This window comes from Myxine glutinosa, chromosome 7, assembly GCF_964187855.1.
Source record: "Myxine glutinosa chromosome 7, kmMyxGlut1.1, whole genome shotgun sequence".
Lineage (NCBI taxonomy): Eukaryota > Metazoa > Chordata > Myxini > Myxiniformes > Myxinidae > Myxine > Myxine glutinosa.
Window position 1 is genome coordinate 83,964,369 of NC_136267.1, and position 25,315 is coordinate 83,989,683.

The 25,315-nt window shown below is 45.4% G+C and overlaps 1 protein-coding gene across 1 annotated transcript in view; it reads right to left on the reverse strand.

Moving 5' to 3' along the window:
* Positions 1-5,643: 5,643 nt before the first annotated feature.
* The window catches only part of ORC2 (origin recognition complex subunit 2), a 44,572-nt gene continuing 24,900 nt past the window's right edge, over positions 5,644-25,315 (reverse strand). Inside the window, exons 10-11 of the mRNA XM_068122615.2 lie at positions 11,840-11,958; positions 5,644-7,358 (exon numbers count right to left, since the gene is read on the reverse strand). Of these exons, the coding sequence (XP_067978716.1) occupies positions 7,275-7,358; positions 11,840-11,958 (203 nt within the window). The 3' untranslated portion in view covers positions 5,644-7,274. The remainder of the gene's footprint in view (positions 7,359-11,839; positions 11,959-25,315) is intronic.

Consider the following 25,315-nt stretch of genomic DNA (forward strand, 5'->3'; position numbering starts at 1 on the left):
AACAACATGCATTTTAAGGCCATTTTCCCTGCTAGAGCGGGGGTTAGCCTTGCGGTCCACATGACAATCTTCTCCATTTTGCCCTATTTTCTGCATCTCTCCTTGTTAACCCCCTTGCCCGCCTTGCCCGATGTGAATACTTATACAAATGAGAATAATCTGATTTTCTCTGCTAATCTAATTTATTCACCTTTTGTCTGCATTTTTAGCTGCATCACTTTGGAGTAGTTTGTGAAGACTCTAAATATTAAGTTTGATTTGAAAACATCATGAAATAAGCTCAGGTGGCATCAAAATGTGAAAACTTTGAAGGGGTTGAATACTTTTGCAGGCCACTGTATATATCTATACCTATATATTGACACTATAATACTCACCTCCAGTCTGTCTGTTCATCCATTCAGGTGGGGCTTCACCCATTCAGGGAGGGGCTTTAACCTTTCAGGGATGGCTCCACCCATTTAGGGAGGGTCATCGCCCATTTAGGGATGGGCTTCAAAATCAAATCCCCACCATTTTGTTCACTCCTCATAGCTCTGAGGCCTTATAAGCCTCTTTTGTAAGGCTCGTGCTTTCTGATTCTCTCACGGCTTTATCTCAACTCTAATTCACCATCTGATTTCATTTTTCATAGTCGCTTCGATGGAATAAGAGACTCAGTTGCAAAGAATGGGAAGAAAATTGGACTAAAGTTAGCATTTTTAGACAAGAATGCATTTTAAATGAAATTAAGGCCTGCAATATAAAGTCCATTCAGCCTCCCTCACGGCTTTATCTCAACTCTAATTTAACATCTGATTTCATTTTTCATAGTTCTAATAGCTGTTTGGAATGTACCTGGTTGACATGGGGATGGGGTGAGAGGGGGGGAGAGGAGAGAGAGAGGAAAGAAAAGAGAAAGAGGGAGGAGGAGACATGAGGGAGGGTAAGGTTCCCCACGAGTGAATTACTCATTTATTATACTTAGTACAAGTACAGTGAATGAAAACTGAAGTTAGTGATCGAACTGTAGTGTAATTATATATTTTTCATATTCCCAGGGTATAGATAGAGTTTATTAATGGCAAGTTTTTTTTTTTTTTTTTTTTTTTTGTATACAAGATCGAGGCTCGTGAAAGAGCGAACATTAATCACACAGAAAGACAAACAGACACACAAAACAAATAACATCGGGAGCGGTAGACAAGATGGGGAGAGAGGGGGAAGGACACAAACACAACTTTTGAGAGCAGGGACCGAGAGACATGGAGACATCGAGAGAACTGTGGGAGGGAGAGGGCTTTGGGGGGAAGGCATGGGAAGGGGGGGGGGGGGGGAGAGGTATAAAACATATGGACACTGCCAAGACTTCCAGGAAAGAAGTTGGAATTTCAAACAAGGTGGATCTGGGGTGAATTAGTGGGGGTAGAAAAGATCAAGGTTTTGGATGGGGGAAGATAAGAGATGGTGGTGAACAGCTGTTTTGAAGACCTGGAGGGAGGAGTGTGATTGAAGTGAGTGTGGGACATTGTTCCAGAGGCGGGAGAAAAGAGGAATGAAAGAGTGAAGGTGAGCAGAGAGCCGAGATTTCGGCAGTTTAACCATCAGAGGGTGGCTGGCAGATCTTGTGCGACCTGTAGGAATATTTGGGGGACAGAGCACAGAGAGAGCTGGGGGAGCAAGGCCGGAGAGGAGTCGGTAGAAGACAGAAAGACCACCTACCTGCCTGCGGTGAGTGAGTGAAAGGCCCTCAGAGATAGCTTCATCGCGGGAGATTCCAATGATTCTGAAAGCTTTGGATTCAACAGCGTGAAGCCGAGCCAGGTGTGAGGCAGGAGCACCAGCCCATAGGGGAGAACAGTATTCCATTGAGCTGCGGATGAAAGCCTTGTATGTGGTGAGGAGCTCAGGTGTGCCTAGGAAGGACTTCGCACGACGGAGGATGCCCAGTCGGCGACTGGCTTTGGAGGCCAGCTTGGAAATGTGGTTTTCCCAAGAAAGATCATGGCAGATGGTGAGACCCAAAAGCTTGAGCGACAGAACTTCTTGGAGAGGATTGTTGAGAAAGTAGATGGGAGGGTTGTCCAGTCGATCTTTTCGGAGAGACATAGTAAGAGTGTGAGATTTGTCAGGATTGAAAGACATGTTCCACATGTTTGACCAGTCTGTGATTTTGTCCAGGTCTTCAGAGAGTGAGGAGGCTGCAGACTGCCGATCTGAGGGAAGAGGAATGGAGCGGCAGAGAGTGGAGTCATCAGCAAAGAGATACAGAGGATTTTCCAGAGAGTCGGAGAGATCATTGATAAAGACCAGAAAAAGCACAGGGCCCAGCACACTGCCTTGGGGAACTCCAGCCTGAACGGGAAGGGGAGATGAGAGAAATCCATTCAGGGCCACACGTTGACTACGACCAGAGAGGAAATCCGCAAGCCATGCATGGAGATTTCCATGGATACCATAGGAGGAGAGTTTGGTGAGCAGAGCTGGGTGCCAGACCGTATCGAAGGCACGTGATATGTCAAGGGAGACAGCTCTGATTTCCTGTTTGGCCATTGAGGACCTCCATCCATTGTTGAGACAGCAGAAGCAGCATGTCCAGAGTAGAGTGACCTGGTCTGAAACCAAATTGATGATCAGAGATCAAGCCATTGGAGAAGAGGAAAGATTTCATATCCGAAGCAATGATGGATTCCATGACTTTGCTGATAATTGGGAGCAGGCTGATTGGTCTGTAGTTGGAAGGATCTGTTTTTGCACCTTTTTTGTGTAAAGCGGTTATGTTTGCTGATTTCCAGGATGCTGGCAGATGACCTTGAGCAAAAGATAGGGTGAAAAGAACAGAGAGAGGGTGAGATAGAGCGGCAGAGCAGGATTTTAGGACCCGTGGGCTGATGCCATCTGGTCCAGTTGCAGAATCAGAGTCGAGGTTTGACAAAAACTCCTCCACCTTGTCAGGAGAGAAGGTCACAGAGTCCAGGAGCAGTTTGGTTCGACTGGGAAAGGTGGGAACAGAGAGAGATGGGTTTGGGACTAAGGATTTTGAGGCAAACACAGAGTTGAGGCATTCGGCTTTGTCACGTGCGATGTCAACTGTGTGGCCATTTGAGGTAAGGGAGGGGATGGAGGGGGAACAAACACCAGAAACGGATTTGACCAGACGCCACCAGGATTTGGAGGAAGGAGACAGGTTTGAGAGTTCATTCTTGAGTGAGGAGAGATAGTGCTTCCTGGCACTCCTGAGGGTAGACACACACTTGTTCCGAGCTTGGTGGAAGGAACTGAGATTTCCTTCAGTTGGATTAGCCTTCCAAGAGGCAAAGGCAAGTTGTTTCAGGGCAACTGCCTCACCACAAGATTCAGTGTACCATGGACGGGAGGAAGGGTAAGACAACTGAAGGCGAGATGGGATAAATCTGTGCATGAGAGAGATCAGTTTGCTTTGGAAGAATTCCCAGGAAGAATTGATGTCAGAGGCAGTGGAGATGGGAGACCAATCCAGACGATTGATGGCTGCTTGAAGACCGTCCCAGTCGGCCTGAGTGAAATGCCAGACTCGTCGACGCTGAGGAGGCTCTCTGAGAATGGCCAGAGAGATGTCCACTTTGACAAGCACATGATCAGAAGAACCGATTGGAGCAGAAGAAGAGCAGCAGACATTAGCAGGGAAGTTAGTCAAAACCAAGTCTAGAAGAGAAGATACTCCATTGGCTGAGATCCGGGTCGGGAAATTGACAGATTGTGTCAATCCCAGTGAGTCACAGAAGTCCTTTGCTGAGGTGCCATGACTGGTGAGAGAGGAACCCACACCCAACCAGGTGGCATGATGACAATTGAAGTCACCACATATGAGGAAGAGAGAGTTGGGATGAGTGGATAGAAGTTGGTCCATGTTGTCGGACAGTGAAATGTAGATGGAGTCATCACTGTTTGGGGGACGGTACAGAACACATATGAACAAAAGGTGGGAGCGGAGAGGAAGCCGTAGCCAGAGGTACTCCTGGGGGTGAGGAGGAGAGAGGGCAGTGCAAGGAGAGTGAGGAAGAGAGTTTTTGATAAAGATAGCTACCCCACCACCAGGCCGAGGCTCAGGTCTATCATACCGGAGGAGGGAGTAACCAGGAAGAGATATTAAGGAATCAGAGACATCTTGAAGGAGGAAAGTCTCTGTTAAGCAGATCAAGTCTGGATTGTCAGAAGCAACCTGTATGGAGAGATCAGTCAGGTTTGAGCGAAGGCCCCGGATGTTTGAGGTCCATACCGTTAATGAAGAGAGAGGGGGAGCATCGGGTACAGGACAGGGGAGGGGAGGAGTAGGGTAAGATGAAGGATGAGAGGGGGAGGTAGGGAGAGCAGTTGTTAGTGTGTCAGCGATTGCAGAAGAGTTCCAAGAAAGGGAAGGATGAGGAGGATGAAAGGTTTGAAGGTGAAGGGATGAGGCACAGTGAGGGGTTGTTTGAGGGGGGGGGCAGAGGAAAGAAGAAGGTTGGGGGGGGGGGTGGAGGTATGAGATAGAAGGGAGACGAAGTGGGGAGGAGGCAGCTTTGAGGAGGAGGGGAGAGGAGGGAGAATTGGAGAGGAATGGTATGGGGGGAGATTTGAATGGGAGGGGTTGGGGGGGAGTTTTGAAGGGGAGGAGTGAGGGGGGAGTTTAGGAGGGGAAGGGCAAGGGGGGAGTTCAGGAGTGGAAGGGCAAGGGGGGAGTTCAGGAGTGGAGGGGTAGGGGGGGAGTTTAAGAGTGGCGGGGCAAGGGGAGGGATTTGGATGGGAGGGGCAAGAGGGGAGTTTAGAAAGTGGATGATTAATGAAAGACGAACATTGAAAACAAATTGGGTTTGTTGTGATTTTCAAGTTAGCAATCCGGTTCAGAATGATGGAGGAGGGATGGAATGAATGTGAATTTAGACCATGTAGTGAGGGAGACGTATAAGATATTGAATTTCTTTTTTTTGAGGTGGAATGAGTTGGAGAGGAAATTGAGAAAAGCCTTTTAAATAGGAAGAAAAACAGCGTGTTGTAAAATACCACTGAGTAAAACACTGAAGGGGAAAGGTTATACATATTTAAATAATATTTAAACAGAACCGTAAACAATCTTATGTGCACAAAAATACCAACGGGGGGAGAGCCGAGAGGGACCACCACGAGTCACGTGAAGGGCAAACGGTGGATGGCAAGGAGTTAATGGGGGCGGGGCGAACAGCACACCTGGACAGAAAATACAGGATGAGTCAACAGTACACGTGGAGAAAGGAAAATAAATGTTTTTGGTTTTTTTTTTTTTTGTTTGGTTTTTGGGGGTGGGGGGGGGGGGGGAGGTGGGGATTTAGAACGTTAGACAGAGTATTATGTTCGGGGTAGAAGGGAAAAAAACTAAGAGCCAAGCAAAACACGATTAAGATAACAAACACCGACGGGGGTACAACTACAAGGCCGCACACGAGGAGCAGAACACGATTAAATAATTACAAGTTACAGGAAATTCAAACAAAAAGTAACTATAATCAAAACAATAACGCATGGACGATAAAATAACGAGTTGAAATTTGACAATCTATCTGGGGAAATGGGGGAGAAACACGTGGTCGAAGAACGAACGAACGAACGAATAAGAATGAATAAACGAATGAGAACAGAGAAGGAAATGTTTTTTTTTTGGATTTTTTTGAGTTGTGATTTACACAAGGAAGAGGGCTATGGGGTGAAAAGATTGGGAAAACAGAGAACGAAAGTTATTGGATCACAAAAACACGGACCGCTGAGAGTTGTTCACTGTACAACTACAAGGCCTCAAAACATGACCCAAATTAACACGATTATCAATACAGGTATGAAAGATTTGCACCGAAAATCTTCGTCGGGAGACAATATATACACCATAAAATAAATAGTTATAACGAAAATACAAATGGGAACAATTACTTAACTTCGATTTCGATGGATAGCATGGAGAGCTGAGAATAAACGAACCCTCGCCAGCAAGACCGGAAACGGAAGTCGACATTTTTCGAAGTTAACTTCGGAAGTCGAAGTCGAAGTTAACGGAAGTCGAAGTCGAAGTTAACTCTTTTCCAACTATGACAGCTTAATTAAACAATACTTCGAAAAACTTTGTACACAATAAATTGTATATGTGGACCAACTATGGACTGCAATATTTATTAATAACGTTTGGTTTTAAGCTATTTTTAATTTGTAAAGCGAAGTGTTTTCGATACGATATCGAAGCGACTTCGCTTCGATAAAGCGAAGTCGATCAAGAAATGAACAACAAAAGTAAATACCCTTTTCCTTTTGCCTAAGACATGGCAAAGATAAAAGCCCCATGTGGCAAAGAGAAAACGGTGTCCATGACACAATTTCACTGGATTATAATCAAATGGGAATTTTTTGTGATTTCATCATAGCCAAACCTATTGATTTTTAAAAAGAAATCACATTGAAACCTACACAATATATTTGTAAGTATGTGCAGTAAATGTGTATAAAATCGGGTCAAAATTTGTCAAAGGTCAAGGTCAATGCCATCCAAAACATGTAAAACACCTATAAGGGCCACAATCAAAAATGTATCAACCCAGTTTGTTCTGCGCAACATTTTACCATGTAAAACACTTGACAGGCCAAATCTTCCAAATTACCAAATTGCTGTTTCCATGGCAACTATTGTCTATATGGATTTCGCAAGTATCATGCTTATGCATTAACTAATGCTTTTTAATCACTAATGATAGTTCTTCTTCTGAGCAGACCACCATTGTCTATAAGGTAAACATGTACTACATGTGATGGTCCACATTATCACCTTACATTGAATTCCCATTTATAGCAATACATACACACTCCAAAAAATTGCTCATTTGAGGTGAGACATCCATGAACCAGTCAGAGACGGGCACCCTGCTAGTTCCTCTTAAAATTCCAAACACCTCTCCATTTTCCCCCAACATGTATGTTGGAAAAATCATCAGCCACCTCTTCCGCTATTATCCTCGACTCATCAGCATTCATTAGTTAAGTATTCCATATTTTGTACAACTCTTTGTGTATTTGGTTTTACTTCCACATGAAGACAAACATATTAACTCCACAGTTACTCCTAATGACATTGCATTGTGCATCAGAGTTATTAGAACCTCATTATTTGTAGTATAATTTATTCAAACAATTGATCATTTCAACATAGTCGACAAAGTTAATGTAAAAAAAAAAACATAACCAGCTCTGTCTGAAGTATTATTGTGAGAAGGAGAGACTGCAAACCAACACAACATAGAAGTGTCCCAGGGGACTTCCCCTCACGTCTCTTTCTGCGAATCCAAAAAATCTGTCAGGGTTGAAGTATCAATGGGTATGCTGAGGTATTCCACACCATCGGATCCCTGCACCACACAATGACACACACATGAGAAACACGAATTTGATTAAAAAATAAAACCGTTTTTATAAAACACGTTTAATGATAAAACTCTTCATTTATAGGGTGAAGGTCAAACAATATGCAGGGTGTTCCAAAAAGACCCAGACAATTTTGGTTGTTAATATATTTAGAACCACAAATGAAACAACAATACCGTTTCGGTTTATATGACACAGAAACTCAAAGTTTTTTTTGCACATCATCAATGCACTTCAATATGAGCTCCGTTTGTCACATGCAGGACATAAAGGCGGTAAACGGGTTCTTGCCATGTTTGGCTCAGCATGTTTGCGTCCACCAATGCACATGCAGCTGTGATCCGAGAATGAAGATCCTGCAGGTTTTCCACCTTGGTGTTGTAGACAACATCTTTGACAAACCCCCAACGAAAAAAACAAGGTGGGTTATGTCTGGCGACTATGGGGGCCAGGCAGTTGGTCCATCTAGGCCAATCAAGCGACCTGGATTTTTTTTCATTCAGGACGGCTTGCATGACTAAGGCCCAATGAGGGGGAGCGCCATCCTGTTGAAAAATGATATCAGGTTGCAGATCTTCAACCTGTGGGAAGGAGAATCCTTCCAACATGTTCATGTAAATTGTTGAGGTCACTGTATCCTTTGCAAAGAAAATCGGACCCATCAAGCAGTCATGAAGGTCACACCACACATTGACCTTTGGTCTGTTGCATATGTGTTCAATGACCACGTGGGAGTTTTCAAAGCCCCAGATCAGAGCCCCTCATATTGTATTGGTTGTACTTTCCCGATACATGAAAGCAAGCTTCGTCTGCGAACATGACCTTTTTCAGGCAATATTCATCATTCTCTATGCAATGGAGCATTTCCAAGGCAAACACCTTGTGTTTGGGAACGTAATGTGGTTTGAGTTCCTGCAGAATCTGCACATTTTTTTTTTTTTTGTATACAGAATCGAGGCTCGTGAAAGAGCTAACATTTATCACACTAACAAAGAATTTTGGAAAGGAAAAAAAGGGAGAGGTAGACAAGATGGGGAGAGAAGAGGAAGCACACAAACACAACATTTGAGAGCAGGGGCATCGGGAGATGTGTGGGAGGGAGAGGGCTTGGGGGGAGGAGGCGTAGGAACGGCGGGGGGGGGGGGGGTTTAAGTATAAAACATAAGGACACCAAGGACTTCCAGGAACGAAGTTGGTATTTCAAAATAGTGGATTTGGGGTGAAATTAGCAGGGGTAGAAAAGATCAAGGTTTTGGATTGGGGAAGATAAGAGATGGTGGTGAACAGCTGTTTTAAAGATCTGGAGTGAGGAGTGGGATTGAAGAGAGTGAGGGAGTTTGTTCCAGAGGCAGGAGAAAAGAGGAATGAAGGAGTGAAGGTGAGCAGAGAGTCTTGATTTTGGCAGTTTACCCATAAGAGGGTTGCAGGCAGATCTTGTGCGACCTGTAGGAATATTTGGGGTACAGAGCCCAGAGAGAGCTGGGGGAGCAAGGCCGGACAGGAGTCGGTAGAAGACGGAAAGACCACCAACCTGCCTGCGGTGAGTAAGTGATAGGCCCTCGGAGATAGCGCCATCGCGGGAGATTCCAATGATTCTGAACGCTTTGGTTTCAACAGCGTGAAGACGAGCTAGGTGTGAGGCAGGATCACCAGCCCAGAGGGGAGAGCAGTATTCCATTCAGCTGCCGATGAAAGCCTTGTATGTGGTGAGGAGCTCAGGTGTGCCAAGGAAGGACTTCGCACGACGGAGGATGCCCTGGCGGCGACTGGCTTTGGAGGCCAGATTTGAAATGTGGTTTTCCCAGGAAAGATCATGGCAGATAGTGAGACCCAAAAGCTTGAGTGACAGAACTTCTTGTAGAGGATTATTCAGAAAGTGGATGGGAGGGTTGTCCAGTCGGTCTTTTTGGAGAGACATCGTAAGAGTGTGAGATTTGTCAGGATTGAAAGATGCTTATTTGTGCCCTTATGGGCACAAAGCTTCAGTCTTTCATACAAAATCCTTTGTACAGTGGCGGTTGGTAGTTCCAGTTCTCTGGATGCACATCAGATTGATTTTCTGGAACTGCTTGGTCGACCGGTACTTTTCTGTTTCTGGCAACTTCCAGTCTCCTTAAACCTCTTGTACCACTCTTTGACACTAGTCTGCGATGGCGGATTCCTTCCATACCTTGTACGGAAATAACGTTGAACTTGTGTGTCGGATCTCATCTTGATGAACCATTCGACACACTGAGATTTCTCCTGTGGAGTCGCCATTTTATTTTACAAAAAAAACACCAGACCTGAAAATAAAGAAAACTTTAAGTTTCTGTATCATATAAACCAAAACTGTATGGTTGTGTCATTTGTGGTACAAAATATATTGTTACGTTTGTGGGGGTAGGTGATGACATAACAGATAGGATTGTGTATAATTAGCATGGACTGCATGCGAGTAGGAAGCCCATCTCGATGTACATAAGCAGGGAAATTGTGAGCTTAAGAGTGTTTACATGTCAAAACACGGAGGGTGGTTTTGTGTTAGTTAAATAGGGCTTAAGGATAATTCCCAGTATGTAATTGCCTCCTGTGATTTTCCCTTCAGTTTTAACATTCACTCCACCAGCCATGCAAATGAGCGCTCCATTAAACCACGACAACGGACATAATGCTGACAGAGACCGGACATTACGATCGGAAAGTAAACCCCGCCCCACCAACCGACTAAGGAACAAGGCCACACCCCCATAGTGCGACGAGGGCGTGGAAACTATCGTGGCAGCAAGTCCACGCCCCAACCTTCGTGATTCGTCAAGCCCGATCATGGAGCGATTGGGGGGAGCTCAGCGATTGGTCGGTGTGACGTCATAGCGAGAAGGTTCAATAATGAAGAGGAAGAATCGGTTTTTCTTTCTCTCTCTCACACACACACACACACACACACACACACACACACACACACACACACACACACACACACACACACACACGCGCGCTCCATGTCGAGTGGACGTTTTCTGTCTCGGGCTCGGGGCTGCATCTGGCTCGTGTGCGCTTGCGAAGAGAGCTTTTCCAGAACTGTTGTGGACAACTTTCACGTTTTAGCATGAGGAGGAGGGATTGGCGATGGTGGTGCTCTTTGGAGGCACGGGGGAGGGGGGGGGGGTGGGGGGGGGTGTGGTGCGTTGTGCTTACCCTGACAGCAGAGGGGCACGAAGGTTCCTTCCCATCCTGCGCGCTCCAAAAAATACCGCATAAGTTTCGAACTGCTGTGTCTGAGTTGACCGTTCGGCTATCCATCTGAGGCCGGTGTTAATCGGCCGTGGACATGACAATATTAACAACCAAATTTATCCAGGTAATTTTGGAACACCCTGTAAATTGATGTTTATAAACCAGCATGAGTAATTTTCATTTTTTATGAACTTGGACACAAACAACAGACAGAGTATGCATTTTACAACAGCAGAAAATGTATGAATGATATGGAAGGGAAACAAAATCAAAATAATGTTGGTATTTAGCAGGAATGGCACTGGAGCAAATTATTAATTTATATAAATATCGTTTGTCACATCCTGTTACAACTTTAGGGCATTTTAATTTTAAATCGGAGAATTGAAGAATGACTAAAAGCTGACTTACCTAAACGTAGTGGTTGTATTTAGATCAAAACATAAATTTCAAATCAAATCAAACATTTTTTGTGAAAACGAAAACATGAACATCTAGAACGGCAATCAGTAGAGAGCATACCTCCGCCTGATTGGTCAAACCAGGGGAAAATCACTCAATGGGGAAAAATCATTGAAAAAATTAAATAATCCTCATATCCGAATCCATATTCAGATCCTCACTAGAATCGAATCGATTCTTCCGTGTCACACACACAACCGATTCCACAAGTTTCGTCCAAATTCATCCATAACCTTTTGAGATATCCTGCTATGTATTGTTTTTGGCCCTATCTCCCAATGGTGAAGAATCACTTAAAAAATTAAATAATTCTCATATCTGAATCCATATTCAGATCGTTACCAAAATCGAATCTATTTGTCCTTGTCAGACACCCAACCGGTCCACCAAGTTTCGTCCAAATCCGTCCACAACTTTTTGAGATATCCTGCTATGTATCGTTTTTGGCCCGATCTCCCAATGGTGAAGAATCACTTAAAAAATTCTAGTAGCCGGATCCGAATCCGGATCTTCACCAAAATATAATCATTTCGTCCTCGTCACATACGCTACATCTCTGCCAAATTTCGTCCGAATCCGTCCACAACTTTTTGAGATATTTTGTTCACAAACAAACGGACAAACAGACAAACAGACAGGAGTGAAAACATAACCTTTATCCACCTTTGGTAGCGAAGGGAATCAGACTCATTTAGTGGAGAAAACTTGTCTTCACCTTACAGCAACTCACTATTACTGGGCCCTCAGAACCCAAAACGGAGCTGAAATTGATTCCTCTCAGACTGACCTTCTTAGTGCGTACAAGTCGATGATCAAGAAATTCGGTGAGCTGGGCACGAAGGGCAATGTCGCTGCTCACTAGAAAAGCCTCACGGCACTGCTGGTAGCAGCTTTGGAATGACAGACCTGCCAAGTGTGAGGTAAGGTCAGCATTCACTTTATGCTTCATGAGGCCAAGCTCACATCCAAAATAAAGAGGCAAAGAGGTTGACCAACAACAACAACAACAAAAAGAGTCAACTGCACCGGGATTGACAAAAAGCCAAAGGTTTTCACAGTAAAACAGATACGACAACGGTTAAGGTAAAGATTGTTCACCTTTTCATAGAAGCATGAATCTTTTCGTATACACTGAAAAAAATATGATGACACATTTGAGATTGGGACCCATCGCATAAAATGTTATCTTCCTTAGTGACAAGCCATATCCCAGCCAGCATGTACAGCTGGGGTCCAGCTGGGAAATAGGTGGTTTGGTTGGGCTAAGCTGGGCTTGGATTTTGGGTGGGTATTTTTAACTGGGTTCCACATGGGTCTCATCTGGGCTGCCAATGTCATTATACAACTAGAACGACACTCTTTGACGTCATATCCCATGTTACAAAGCTGGCTGTGGCCCACGTGGGTTTTTGGCGGTTAGGGGGGGGGGGCTGAACTGGACTTTGAGTGGGCTTTGAACTAGGCCCTCTGTGGGTCCCAGGTGGGCCAAGCCAATGTTAGTTCCAGAAGTTTTTAAAAATGGCAGCAGCAGCTGGCAGCCAACGTGTTATTGAGACCAGTTCAACAACAGTTTTTTAACGTGTTTGTTGTTATCTGAAGTGAATCATTCCGTTTGAAGAAACATTGTAGCCATGAACATTGTATCTGAAGTGAATCAGCAGCCATGTTGTAGACCCGGATATACAAAAAAAAATAACCACCTTTAGAGGCCATTTTTCCCCGCAAAGCGGGGGTTGGCCTTTTTCGGGAACTGTGGTTGTTGTTGTTTTTTCGGTCCCCTTTTTGAAGCAATGTTTTATGGCCGGATGCCCTTCCTGACGCCAACCCTTTTTGCCGCCTTTAACGACAAACAGGGAATTACCAGTGAACTGGTACTCAATTTGCCGACCTCGGAAGGATGACAGGCTGAGTCAACCCCCCTGGCGTTAATTCAGCGATCGACCGGGATTCGAACCCAGGATCCTAGGATCCTAAGCCGGCACCCTAACCGCTAGCCCAACACCCGGATGTAGATCGATAATACTTGAATCGTCAATTTCATGAGACTTCGGATGGTGGTTCAATGTAGAGGGTTGAAAGTTTGATTTTCAGTAAATCTATACATACTATAAGAGAGATGTGTGTGTGTGTGTGTGTGTGTGTGTGTGTGTGTGTGTGTGTGTGTGTGTGTGTGTGTGTGTGTGTGTGTGTGTGTGTGTGTGTGTGTGTTCTGATTTTTTTTTTTTTTTTTTTGTATACAAGATCGAGGCTCGTGAAAGAGCTAACATTAATCACACAAAAAGACAAACCGACACACAAAACACAAAAAACAAGGGGAGCGGCAGACAAGATGGGGAGAGAGGGGGAAGGACACAAAAGAGAGGGGGAAGAGGGGGAAGGACACAAACACAACATTTGAGAGCAGGGACATCGGGAGGACTTGGGGGGAGGTGGGAGAGGAATAAAACATATGAACACTGCAAGGACTCTGGGGTGAATTACCGGGGGTAGAAAAGATCAAGGTTTTCGATGGGGGAAGATAAGAGATGGTGGTGAACAGCTGTTTTAAAGACCTGGAGGGAGGAGTGGGATTGAAGGGAGTGGGGGAGTTTGTTCCAGAGGCGGGAGAAAAGGGGAATGAAAGAGTGAAGGTGAGCAGAGAGCCTAGACTTTGGCAGTTTAACCATAAGAGGGTTGCAGGCAGATCTTGTGCGACCTGAAGGAATATTGTGGGGACAGAGCACAGAGAGAGCTGGGGGAGCAAGGCCGGAGAGGTGTCGGTAGAAGACAGAAAGACCACCAACCTGCCTGCGGTGAGTGAGTGAAAGGCCCTCGGTGTTGACTACATCGCAGGAGATTCCAATGATTCTGAAAGCTTTGGCCTCAACAGCGTGAAGCCGAGCAAGGTGTGAGGCAGGAGCACCAGCCCAGAGGGGAGAACAGTATTCCATTGAGCTACGGATGAAAGCCTTGTATGTGGTGAGGAGCTCAGGTGTGCCAAGGAAGGACTTCGCACGACGGAGGATGCCCAGTCGGCGACTGGCTTTGGAGGCCAGCTTGGAAATGTGGTTTTCCCAAGAAAGATCATGGCAGATAGTGAGACCCAAAAGCTTGAGCGACAGAACTTCTTGGAGAGGATTGTTGAGAAAGTAGATGGGAGGGTTGTCCAGTCGGTCCTTTCGGAGAGACATTGTAAGAGTGTGAGATTTGTCAGGATTGAAAGACATGTTCCACTTGTTTGACCAGTCTGTGATTTTGTCCAGGTCTGCAGAGAGTGAGGAGGCTGCAGACTGCCGATCTGAGGGATGAGGAATGGAGCGACAGAGAGTAGAGTCGTCAGCAAAGAGATAGAGAGGATTTTCAAGAGAGTCAGAGAGATCATTGATGAAGACCAGAAAAAGCACAGGGCCCAGAACACTACCTTGGGGAACTCCAGCCTGAACAGGAAGAGGAGATTAGAGAAACCCATTCAGGGCCACACGTTGACTACGACCAGAGAGGAAGTCCGCCAGCCATGCGTGGAGATTTCCATGGATACCAAAGGAGGAGAGTTTGGTGAGCAGAGCAGGGTGCCAGACCGTATCGAAGGCACGTGAAATGTCAAGGGAGACAGCTCTAATTTCCTGTTTGGCGTTGAGGACCTCCATCCATTGTTGAGAAAGCAGAAGCAGCATGTCCAGAGTAGAGTGACCAGGTCTGAAACCAAATTGATGATCAGGGATTAAGCCATTGGAGAAGAGGAAAGATTTAATATCTGAAGCAATGATGGATTACATGACTTTGCTGATAATTGGGAGAAGGCTGATTGGTCTGTAGTTGCTGGGATCTGTTTTTGCACCTTTTTTGTGCAAACCGGTGATGTTGGCTGATTTCCAAGCAGATGGCAGATGACCTTGAGCAAAAGAGAGGGTGAAGAGAACAGAAAGAGGGAGTGAAAGAGCAGAAGAACATGATTTTAGGACCCGTGGGCTGATGCCGTCAGGACCAGTTGCAGAATCAGAGTCGAGGGTTGACAGAAACTTTTCCACCTTGTCAGGAGGAAAGGACACAGAGTCCAGGAGCAGCTGGGTACGACTGGGTACGGTGGGTACAGAGAGGGATGGGTTTGGGACACAAGATTTAGAGGCAAAAACAGAGTTGAGGTATTCAGCTTTTTCACGTGCGGAGTCAGCCGTTAAGCCGTTTGAGGTGAGGGAGGGGATGGAGGGGGAATAAACACCAGAAACAGATTTGACCAGACGCCACCAGGATTTGGAAGAGGGAGACAGATAAGAGAGTTCGGTCTTGAGAATGGTGAGATATTGTTTCCTGGCTCTCCTGAGGGTGGACACACACTTGTTTCGGGCTTTGTGAAAGGAAATGAGATTTCCTTCCGTTGGATTTGCTTTCCAGGAGACGAAAGCAAGTTGTTTCAGGGCAACAGCCTCACCACAAGATTCCGTGTACCATGGACGGGAGGAAGGGTATGACAACTGAAGACGAGATGGTATAAATCTGTGCATGAGAGAGAGCAATTTACTTTGAAAGAATTCCCAGGATGAGTTGATGTCAGAGGCGGTAGAGATGGGAGACCAGTCCAGATGATTGATGGCTGCTTGAAGACCGTGCCAGTTGGCCTGAGTGAAATGCCAGACTCGTCGACGCTGAGGAGGCTCTCTGAGAATGGTCAGAGAGATGTCCACTTTGACAAGCACATGATCAGATGAGCCGATTGGAGCAGAAGAAGAGCAGCAGACATTTTCAGGGAAGTTTGTCATAACCAAATCCAGAAGAGAAGATGCTCCGTTGACTGAGATCCGGGTCGGGAAATTGACAGATTGTGTCAGTCCCAGTGAGTCGCAGAAGTCCTTTGCTGAAGAGCCATGGCTGGTGAGAGAGGTACCCACACCCAGCCAACTGGCATGGTGACAATTGAAATCACCACATATGAGGAAGAGAGAGTTGGGATGGGTAGATAGAAGTTGGTCCATATTATCAGACAGTGAGATGTAGATGGAGTCATCACTGTTTGGTGGACGGTACAACACACATATGAACAAAAGGTGGGAGCGAAGGGGAAGCCGTAGCCAAAGGTATTCCTGGGGGTGAGGTGGAGAGAGGGCAGTGGAGGGCGAGTGAGGAAGAGAGTTTTTTATAAAGATAGCAACCCCACCTCCAGGACGAGGCTCAGGTCTATCATACCGGAGGAGGGAGTAACCTGCGAGAGATACCAAGGCATCAGAGACATCATGAAGGAGGAAAGTTTCTGTTAAGCAGATCACATCTGGTTTGTCAGAAGCAACCTGTATGGAGAGGTCAGTCAAGTTTGAGCGAAGGCCCCGGATGTTTGAGGTCCATACCGTTAATGAAGAGGAAGGGGGAGCATCGGGTCCAGAACAGGGGGGGGAGGGGTAGGGTAAGATGTGGAAGAGGAGGAAGAGGTAGGGAGAGCTGTTGAAGGTGTGTCAGAGATTTCAGAGATTTCAGAATAGCTTGGAGAAAGGGAAGAATGGGGCGGACAAAAGGTTTGATGGAGATTGGGTGAGGCACAGTGAGGTGTTATTTGAGGAGGGGGAAGAGCGAGGCAGAAGGTTTGGGGAGATGAAGGTGAAAGTTGGAAGGGGGAAGAAGCAGGGAGGATGCTTTGAGGAGGAGGGGTGAGAGGGGAGTCTAGGAGGGGAGGAGCGAGGGAGAGTCTCGGAGGGGAGGGGTGTGGGGGGAGTTTAGGAGGGAGGGGAGGGAAGGGGCAAGGGGGGAGATTTGAAAGGGATGGGTGATGGGGAGGATTTGGAGGGGAGGGGTGAGATTGGATTTTGAAAAGTGTACGATTCATGGGAAACGAACATTTTTTGCAAAATGAGTTTGAGACCTTCGAGTCAAAAATACGTTTGAGGACACTGGAGGAGGGGTGGAGTTCTGGATAGTTTAGGGAATGTAGAAAGGAGGAACTGTAAGAGATGGTATTATATTTATTTTTTGGAATGAATAGATTTGGTGAGCAAGACGAAAGCATCCTTTTGTAGGAAAAGAAGAAAAGGGTGTTATAATATATGAGAGAAAATAGTTGTTCAGGGGAGAGATTATACATTTCTAACCACGTGATCGCGAACGAAGAACGAACGAACAAAAAGAACAACAAATAAACGAATAAGACCTGGGAAGGAAATATTTTTTTTGGGGTTTTTTTTTGTTTGTTTTGTGAGTACAGATATTAAACAAGGAGGTACGGGGTGAACGACTGGTACGAAACAGAGAACGAAAATAATTTCAGCGCATTCGACGAATCGCTGAGAGAAAAACAAAACCACAAGGTCGGAGACGGTACGGTAGTCTAAGCCTACGAGTACTAGGCCGCAGAATACTGGATACCATTAACCGACGATTGTGTATACATGTACGAAAAATTAGCACCGAAAATTTTCCAAAAGATACGCTATAGGTACACACACAGAAAGATAGATACAGTCTCGACAAAAACACGATTGTGATAGATCACTTAGCTTCGAGAGCGTGAGCGCATGGAGCAGCTTCGAAAAGACGTGACCTCGCCGTGATCTCCTGCATCAGCGCCGGCCTGCATCATTTGCAGGCCACACCTTTTGACCCAAGGGGCTCAACCTTGCCATGAAGCTATTTTTTGCTTTTTCTTTTGCCATGAACCTCTATGGTGGTTTTGCACTGTAAACCTCCTACCAATCCCCAACCCACTTCTCCACCACCCCCACGCCCACCTCCCCCACCCACACTTCATGTGTGTTTGTTTCCATATCACGGGTGCACCCATTCACCCATGGGGCTCACTCATACTTGGCATGAACAGTGCCCACTCCCTCAGGATAGCTCCTGCTACAACTCCCACCCCCATTACCCCTCACACTCCTACTGTGTGTGTTTCTTCTGATTTACCACTCACATCCTTTGACACATGGTGCTCAAACGTAGCATGAAGTGTTCACGACCCCAAAATGGTTTTGCACTATGACATGCTTCTCCAACAACCCCCACTCCATCCCCACCTTCCCCCTCGACATCGGCCTCACAGCCACCTTCATTAATCTACATGGACGAGCACAAAAGCCCATTGTAATGACGGGCACCGATTCTTTATTTTCACATCATTCAACCTTGAATAATCCTGCATTTATTTCCCGGATGTACTGAACAATGCATGCGGAATTGCCGACGCACAAGTGCCGATACCAGAGGGATGTTTAGAGAGAATTGCGGAATACATGTACGCTGTACGGCTCTAAAGTGGCATCAAGTTTGTCCGTTCCTCCAGGATGGTTTTGCACTTTGACCTTCCCACCATACCCCCTCCTCAGGTATGATAGACCTGAGCCTCGTCCTGGAGGGGGGGGGGGCGGGGGGGGGGGGTTGCTATCTTTATAAAAAACTCTCTTCCTCACTCGCGCTGCACTGCCCTCTCTCCACCTCACCCCCAGGAATACCTTTGGCTACGGCTTCCCCTTCGCTCCCACCTTTTGTTCATATGTGTGTTGTACCGTCCACCAAACAGTGATGACTCCATCTACATCCCGCTGTCTGATAATATGGACCAACTTCTATCTACCCATCCCAACTCTCAATTCCTCATATGTGGTGATTTCAATTGTCACCATGCCAGTTGGCTGGGTGTGGGTACCTCTCTCACCAGCCATGGCTCTTCAGCAAAGGACTTCTGTGACTCACTGGGACTGACACAATCTGTCAATTTCCCAACCCGGATCTCAGTCAACGGAGCATCCTCTCTTCTGGACTTGGTTATGACTAACTTCCCTGAAAATGTCTGCTGCTCTTCTTCTGCTCCAATCGGCTCATCTGATCATGTGCTTGTTAAAGTGGACATCTCTCTGACCATTCTCAGAGAGCCTCCTCAGCGTCGACAAGTCTGGCATTTCACTCAGGCCAACAGGCACGGTCTTCAAGCAGCCATGAATCATCTGGACTGGTCTCCCATCTCTACCGCCTCTGACATCAACTCATCCTGGGAATTCTTCCAAAGTAAATTGCTCTCTCTCATGCACAGATTTATCCCATCTCGTCTTCAGTTGTCATACCCTTCCTCCCGTCCATGGTACACGGAATCTTGTGGTGAGGCTATTGCACAGAAACAACTTGCTTTCGTCTCCTGGAAAGCAAATCCAATGGAAGGAAATCTCATTTCCTTTCACAAAGCCCGAAACAAGTGTGTGTCCACCCTCAGGAGAGCCAGGAAACAATATCTCTCCGTTCTCAGGACAGAACTCTCTTATCTGTCTCCCTCTTCCAAATCCTGGTGGCATCTGGTCAAATCTGTTTCTGGTGTTTGTTCCCCCTCCATCCCCTCCCTCACCTCAAACGGCCACACGGCTGACTCCGCACGTGAAAAAGCTGAATGCCTAAACTCTGTGTTTGCCTCTAAATCTTGTGTCCCAAACCCATCCCTCTCTGTACCCACCGTACCCAGTCGTACCCAGCTGCTCCTGGACTCTGTGTCCTTTCCTCCTGACAAGGTGGAAAAGTTTCTGTCAACCCTCGACTCTGATTCTGCAACTGGACCTGACGGCATCAGCCCACGGGTCCTAAAATCCTGTTCTTCCGCTCTTTCACTCCCTCTCTCTGTTCTCTTCACCCTCTCTTTTGCTCAAGATCATCTGCCATCTGCTTGGAAATCTGCCAACATCACCGCTTTGCACAAAAAAGGTGCAAAAACAGATCCCAGCAACTACAGACCAATCAGCCTTCTCCCAATTATCAGCAAAGTCATGGAATCCATCATTGCTTCAGATATGAAATCTTTCCTCTTCTCCAATGGCTTGATCTCTGATCATCAATTTGGTTTCAGACCTGGTCACTCTACTCTGGACATGCTGCTTCTGCTTTCTCAACAATGGATGGAGGTCCTCAATGCCAAACAGGAAATAAGAGCTGTCTCCCTTGACATATCACGTGCCTTCGATACGGTCTGGCACCCCGCTCTGCTCACCAAACTCTCCTCTTTTGGTATCCATGGAAATCTCCACGCATGGCTGGCGGACTTCCTCTCTAGTCGTAGTCAACGTGTGGCCCTGAATGGGTTTCTCTCATCTGCTCTTCCTGTTCAGGCTGGAGTTCCCCAAGGCAGTGTTCTGGGCCCTGTGCTTTTTCTGGTCTTCATCAATGATCTCTCTGACTCTCTTGAAAATCCTCTCTATCTCTTTGCTGATGACTCTACTCTCTGTCACTCCATTCTTCATCCCTCAGATCGGCAGTCTGCAGCCTCCTCACTCTCTGCAGACCTGGACAAAATCACAGACTGGGCAAATAAGTGGAACATGTCTTTCAATCCTGACAAATCTCACACTCTTACGATGTCTCTCGGAAAAAACCGACTGGACAACCCTCCCATCCACTTTCTGAATAATCCTCTCCAAGAAGTTCTGTCACTCAAGCTTTTGGGTCTCACTATCTGCCATGATCTTTCCTGGGAAAACCACATTTCAAATCTGGCCTCCAAAGCCAGTCGCCGACTGGGCATCCTCCGTCGTGCGAAGTCCTTCCTTGGCACAGCTGAGCTCCTCACCACATACAAGGCTTTCATCCGCAGCTCAATGGAATACTGCTCTCCCCTCTGGGCTGGTGCTCCTGCCTCACACCTAGCTCGTCTTCACGCTGTTGAAACCAAAGCATTCAGAATCATTGGAATCTCCCGCGATGAAGCTAACTCCAAGGGCCTCTCACTCACTCACCGCAGGCAGGTTGGTGGTCTTTCCGTCTTCTACCGACTCCTCTCTGGCCTTGTCCCCCAGCTCTCTCTGGGCTCTGTCCCGCAAATATTCCTACAGGTCGCACAAGATCTGCCTGCAACCCTCTTATGGTTAAACTGCCAAAATCAAGACTCTCTGCTCACCTTCACTCCTTCATTCCTCTTTTCTCCCGCCTCTGGAACAAACTCCCTCACTCTCTGCAATCCCACTCCACCCTCCAGGTCTTTAAAACAGTTGTTCACCACCATCTCTTATCTTCCCCCATCCAAAACCTTGATCTTTTCTATCCCCGCTAATTTCACCCCAATTCCACTTTTTTGAAATACCAACTTCTGTCCTGGAAGTCCTTGGTGTCCTTGTGTTTTATACTTCTCCCACCCCCCCCCCCACCCCCCTTCCCACGCCTCCTCCCCCCAAGCCCTCTCCCTCCCACACATCTCCCTGCTCTGAAATGTTGTGTGCTCTCAAGTGTTTGTGTGCTTCCCCCTCTCTTGTCTTCCGCTCCCTCTTTTTATATATTTTGTTTGTCTGGTTGATTTGTTTGTGAAGTACATGTCAGCTCTTTCACGAGCCTCGATTCAGTATACAAAAAAAATATATATATATATATATATATATTTAAAAAACACGCCCAAGCCCCACAACCACACCCCATCCATCTTCACCCACAAACTCAAGTTTACCTGGGTGACCAGGTATCTCCCCCACTCGACTTTCTATCTCCAAATACCCTCCTCCTGCACATTTCCCCCCGATCCCACCCACTCCCCCACATACTCAGATTTCCCCGGGCATAGAACGGGTATCTCAGCAGTGATGCTTCAGAATCATTGGAAACTCCCGCAATGAAGCTAACTCCGAGGGCCTTTCAGTCGCTCAACGCAGGCAGGGAGGTGGTCTTTCTGTCTTCTACCGACTCCTCTCCAGCCTTGCTCCCCCAGCTCTGTCTCCCAAATATTCCTACAGGTCACACAAGATCTGCCGACAACCCTCTTATGGTTAAACTGCCAAAATCAAGACTCAATGCTCACCTTCAATCTTTCATGCCTCTTTTCTCCCGCCTCTGGAACAAACTCCCTCACTCTCTTCAATCCCACTCCTCCCTCCAGGTCTTTAAAACAGCTGTTCACCAACATCGCTTATTTTCCCCCATCCAAAACCTTGATCGTTTCTACCCCCGTTAATTCACCCCAGATGCACTTTTTGAAATACCAACGTCTTTCCTGGAAGTCCTAGCAGTGTCCATGTGTTTTATACCTCTCCCACTCACCCCCCCCCCCTTCCCATGCCTCCTCCCCCAAGCCCCCTCCCTCCCACAGATCTCCCGATGTCTCTGCCCTCAAATGTTGTACTTGTGTGCTTCACTCTCTCTCCCCATCTTGTCTCCCGCTCCCTATATCATATGTTTTAGGTGTCAGTTTGTCTTTTTGTGATCAATGTTAGCTCTTACATGAGCCTCGATCTTGTATACAGAAAAATAAGAAAAAAACTCATCTCCTAATATTATATCTGAGTTTCAGCATAGGTCAACCCTTCTGACATGCATGGATGATTACAGTGACTTTGATGTAGCTTGCATACATCGTTCCATGTTTATTATTCCTATCATATAGAAGTACCATGCATATTACACTGCCATGCAGTATATATAGCTACGTATATATGAATCTACATGCTATAAAATGTTATTTTATATTTTTACAGACACCTATGAAGAAATGAGCCGTGTCACATTCCATGCTTCCCATATCGCAAAAGAGATTCAATGGGATATGAGTCCATACAATGAGGACAACTATATCATAATGTTAGGTGGTCTTTATGTAGAGATGGTAGTGTTGAAAATTATTGGTGACTGGTTGCACAATCGTGGATGGGTAGGAGTATTTGAGCAAGCTGGCTTAACGACAACTGAAAAAGCCAATGGAATCTCGAGAGCATCCAAGTCACTCGTTCTTGATATGCACACCAGGTCACAGCTGCTGCATTATAAATCTTGCAAAAGATGACTTAGCAAAGCAGTGAGGGTGATGAAAATGATGGTCATGCAGATATGGTTTGAATCCATGCATGGTGTGAAGAAAAATGTGAACAGCATTCCCAATCTAAGTACTGGGCAATGGTTTTGGAACTTGAACTGTTGCTTATGAACTATATACATGCTCTTTGTGTGGGTTACCAATCATTTATATTCGACATATAATAAGTTACCTGTCCACCAAATTGCATGTTTCTGACATCATGAGAACATGACTCCATAAAGATTGTAAATTAGCTACTTGTTATACATTTGGTGGCCATCTTGGAAATGGTGTCCATTTTGATGGACTTCTCATTGGTTGCCATGCTGGGTACCAATATTAATTTATAATTCTACATATATGATAAAGTATATTTCAATTAAATTTCATGCTTCTATCATGATTTGAACTATTAAGGTAAATTTGGCCAGTTAATCGCTATACTAAAAGGTTCCATCATGCCATCTGATGATTGCCCTGACGCTGGTAAAATGTTGCTTCATGTTACCTAGAGTTCAATGTATCAATAAAGTTTCCTCCTTTCTCAGTGACAAATTTATTGAACTAGTGAGGTACCCGTGCTATGCACGGGTGGGAGGCCAGAAGCAAACAGACAATGCAGAAACGGCGAATGCTAAAGCATGAAACCAATAAATTCCACATTCCTGTAGCACCTTCAGTCGCACGTCAGACATGGACAGCAAGTTCGTGAAGGACTTCCATGAAAAACGTACCCGTTGGCAAACAAACGGGTATGTTTGTTCCATACCCAGTCAATGGCGAATCTGCATATGGCGATCCGCGAATTCATGTTTAGAAAGGAGAAACCGTCAAGGCATTTCTTCATTCACTTGAACTCGATATCTCTTTTTTCATTCCAAACAGCATAACTCCAATCACAAATGAAATAACATTAATATAAAAAATAAACTTTTAACAACATTCGTGACATAAACAAATATTTAAATCCTGATGTGAAGTTCCGTACGGTTGGGTGAACACAATTACGAATTCAAAATCGTAATTGTATTCACTCAATTCCAATCATAAATTGATACTTTAACAAAACGATTAACACGATTCACGTTTAACGATTTAACATTACGATTGAATGATGGTTGTATTTGGATATTATCAAACCCGCGCATTGCCGTCATCTGTCCACTTCCGCATTTGCGGCAGGTTCATAATTGTCATGAAAATATAAACAGTATTTGTAGAATTTCAATAAAAGCCACATAACTGTTCATATCGGTAAATATTATTCCATCGTGTTTGGAAAAACTGGAAAATTGGAAAACTTGGAAAAATTGGAAAAACAATATAGCCTATTTTACTCCCAGGGGTCCCAGGAATACCCACCCAAAATATCGTTGCGATCGGTTGAGCCGTTTTTGCGGTACCTTCAAACGGACAGACGGACAATTGGTGAATTATAGTAAGATAGTCCCAAGTGGACAGACGCTCGTCTCCCGATGGAGGGCCGTCATAGTTGTGGTGATTTGCTTTCAGTGATAAAGTTGATTTTTAGTTTGATTCGATGGAAAATTATGGGCCCGTCGATGAGGATAAAAGGCCCGATAACACGATTGTATTCACACAGTGAAAACTATGCAGGAAGAGTGGGTTCTGAATTGATCAAAAACGTTCCATTAGTTTTTGTCCAGTGAAAAGACCCATAAACCCTTTTTTACCCTAAAGTGGTGTAAAAGGGTCTAAGGGTCTTGTGTGGTCTAAAGAGGTCGAAATTGTTGAAAGTGTTTGTTGAAAGGGTCTTAAAAGGCCTAAAGGGTTCTACAGAGTCTAAACAGTCGAAATGTCAAGAGGGTCTATAGATGTAAGGGGTCGATAGGGGTTAAAGGGTCATAAGAAGTCTGAAGGGTACATTCCAAAAGTAGTTAGGGTCTAAAGGATGAACATCTCCAAAGGCATCCAAAGGGTCTTAAAAGGTCTAGAAAGGGTCTTTAAAATCTCAGGGTTTAAAGTGTCTAAAGTCCAAAGTGTAAAGGGTCAAGGGACGTAAGCATTTACCAGGTCTAGAGTCAAAGTGTCTACAGGGACAGGGATATTAATCGTTTTAGGGGGTCTAAATGGCCAAAAGGGTACATTTCAATAGTAGTCAGGGTCTTAAGGATCTTAAGGGTCTAAATTGCCAGAAGGGTCTTAAAAGGACAAAATCCCTGCCCACACCCCTCTCTTAATCCTTAATCAAGAGGACATTAAGAGGTTAAAATGTAATTACGAGCTTATATTAAATTATGATTAAGATCAAATCAAATTAAGAGGCTTCAAGAGGTTAAAATTAAATAACAACAAAACATCGTATTTTTTATGCCTCCGTTAACGAAGTCGCCAGAGGCATTATGTTTTCAGGTTGTCCGTCCGTCTGTCCGTCCGTCCGTCCGTCCATGATAGGTTTTCGTTACCATGATAACTTGAGAACGGCTGAAGAGATCTTAGTCAAACTTGGTGCAGATATGTATAATGAGGTAAAGATTAACCGATTAGATGTTGGGGTCACGAGGTCAAAGGCCAAAGGTCAGAGGTCATGTTAGG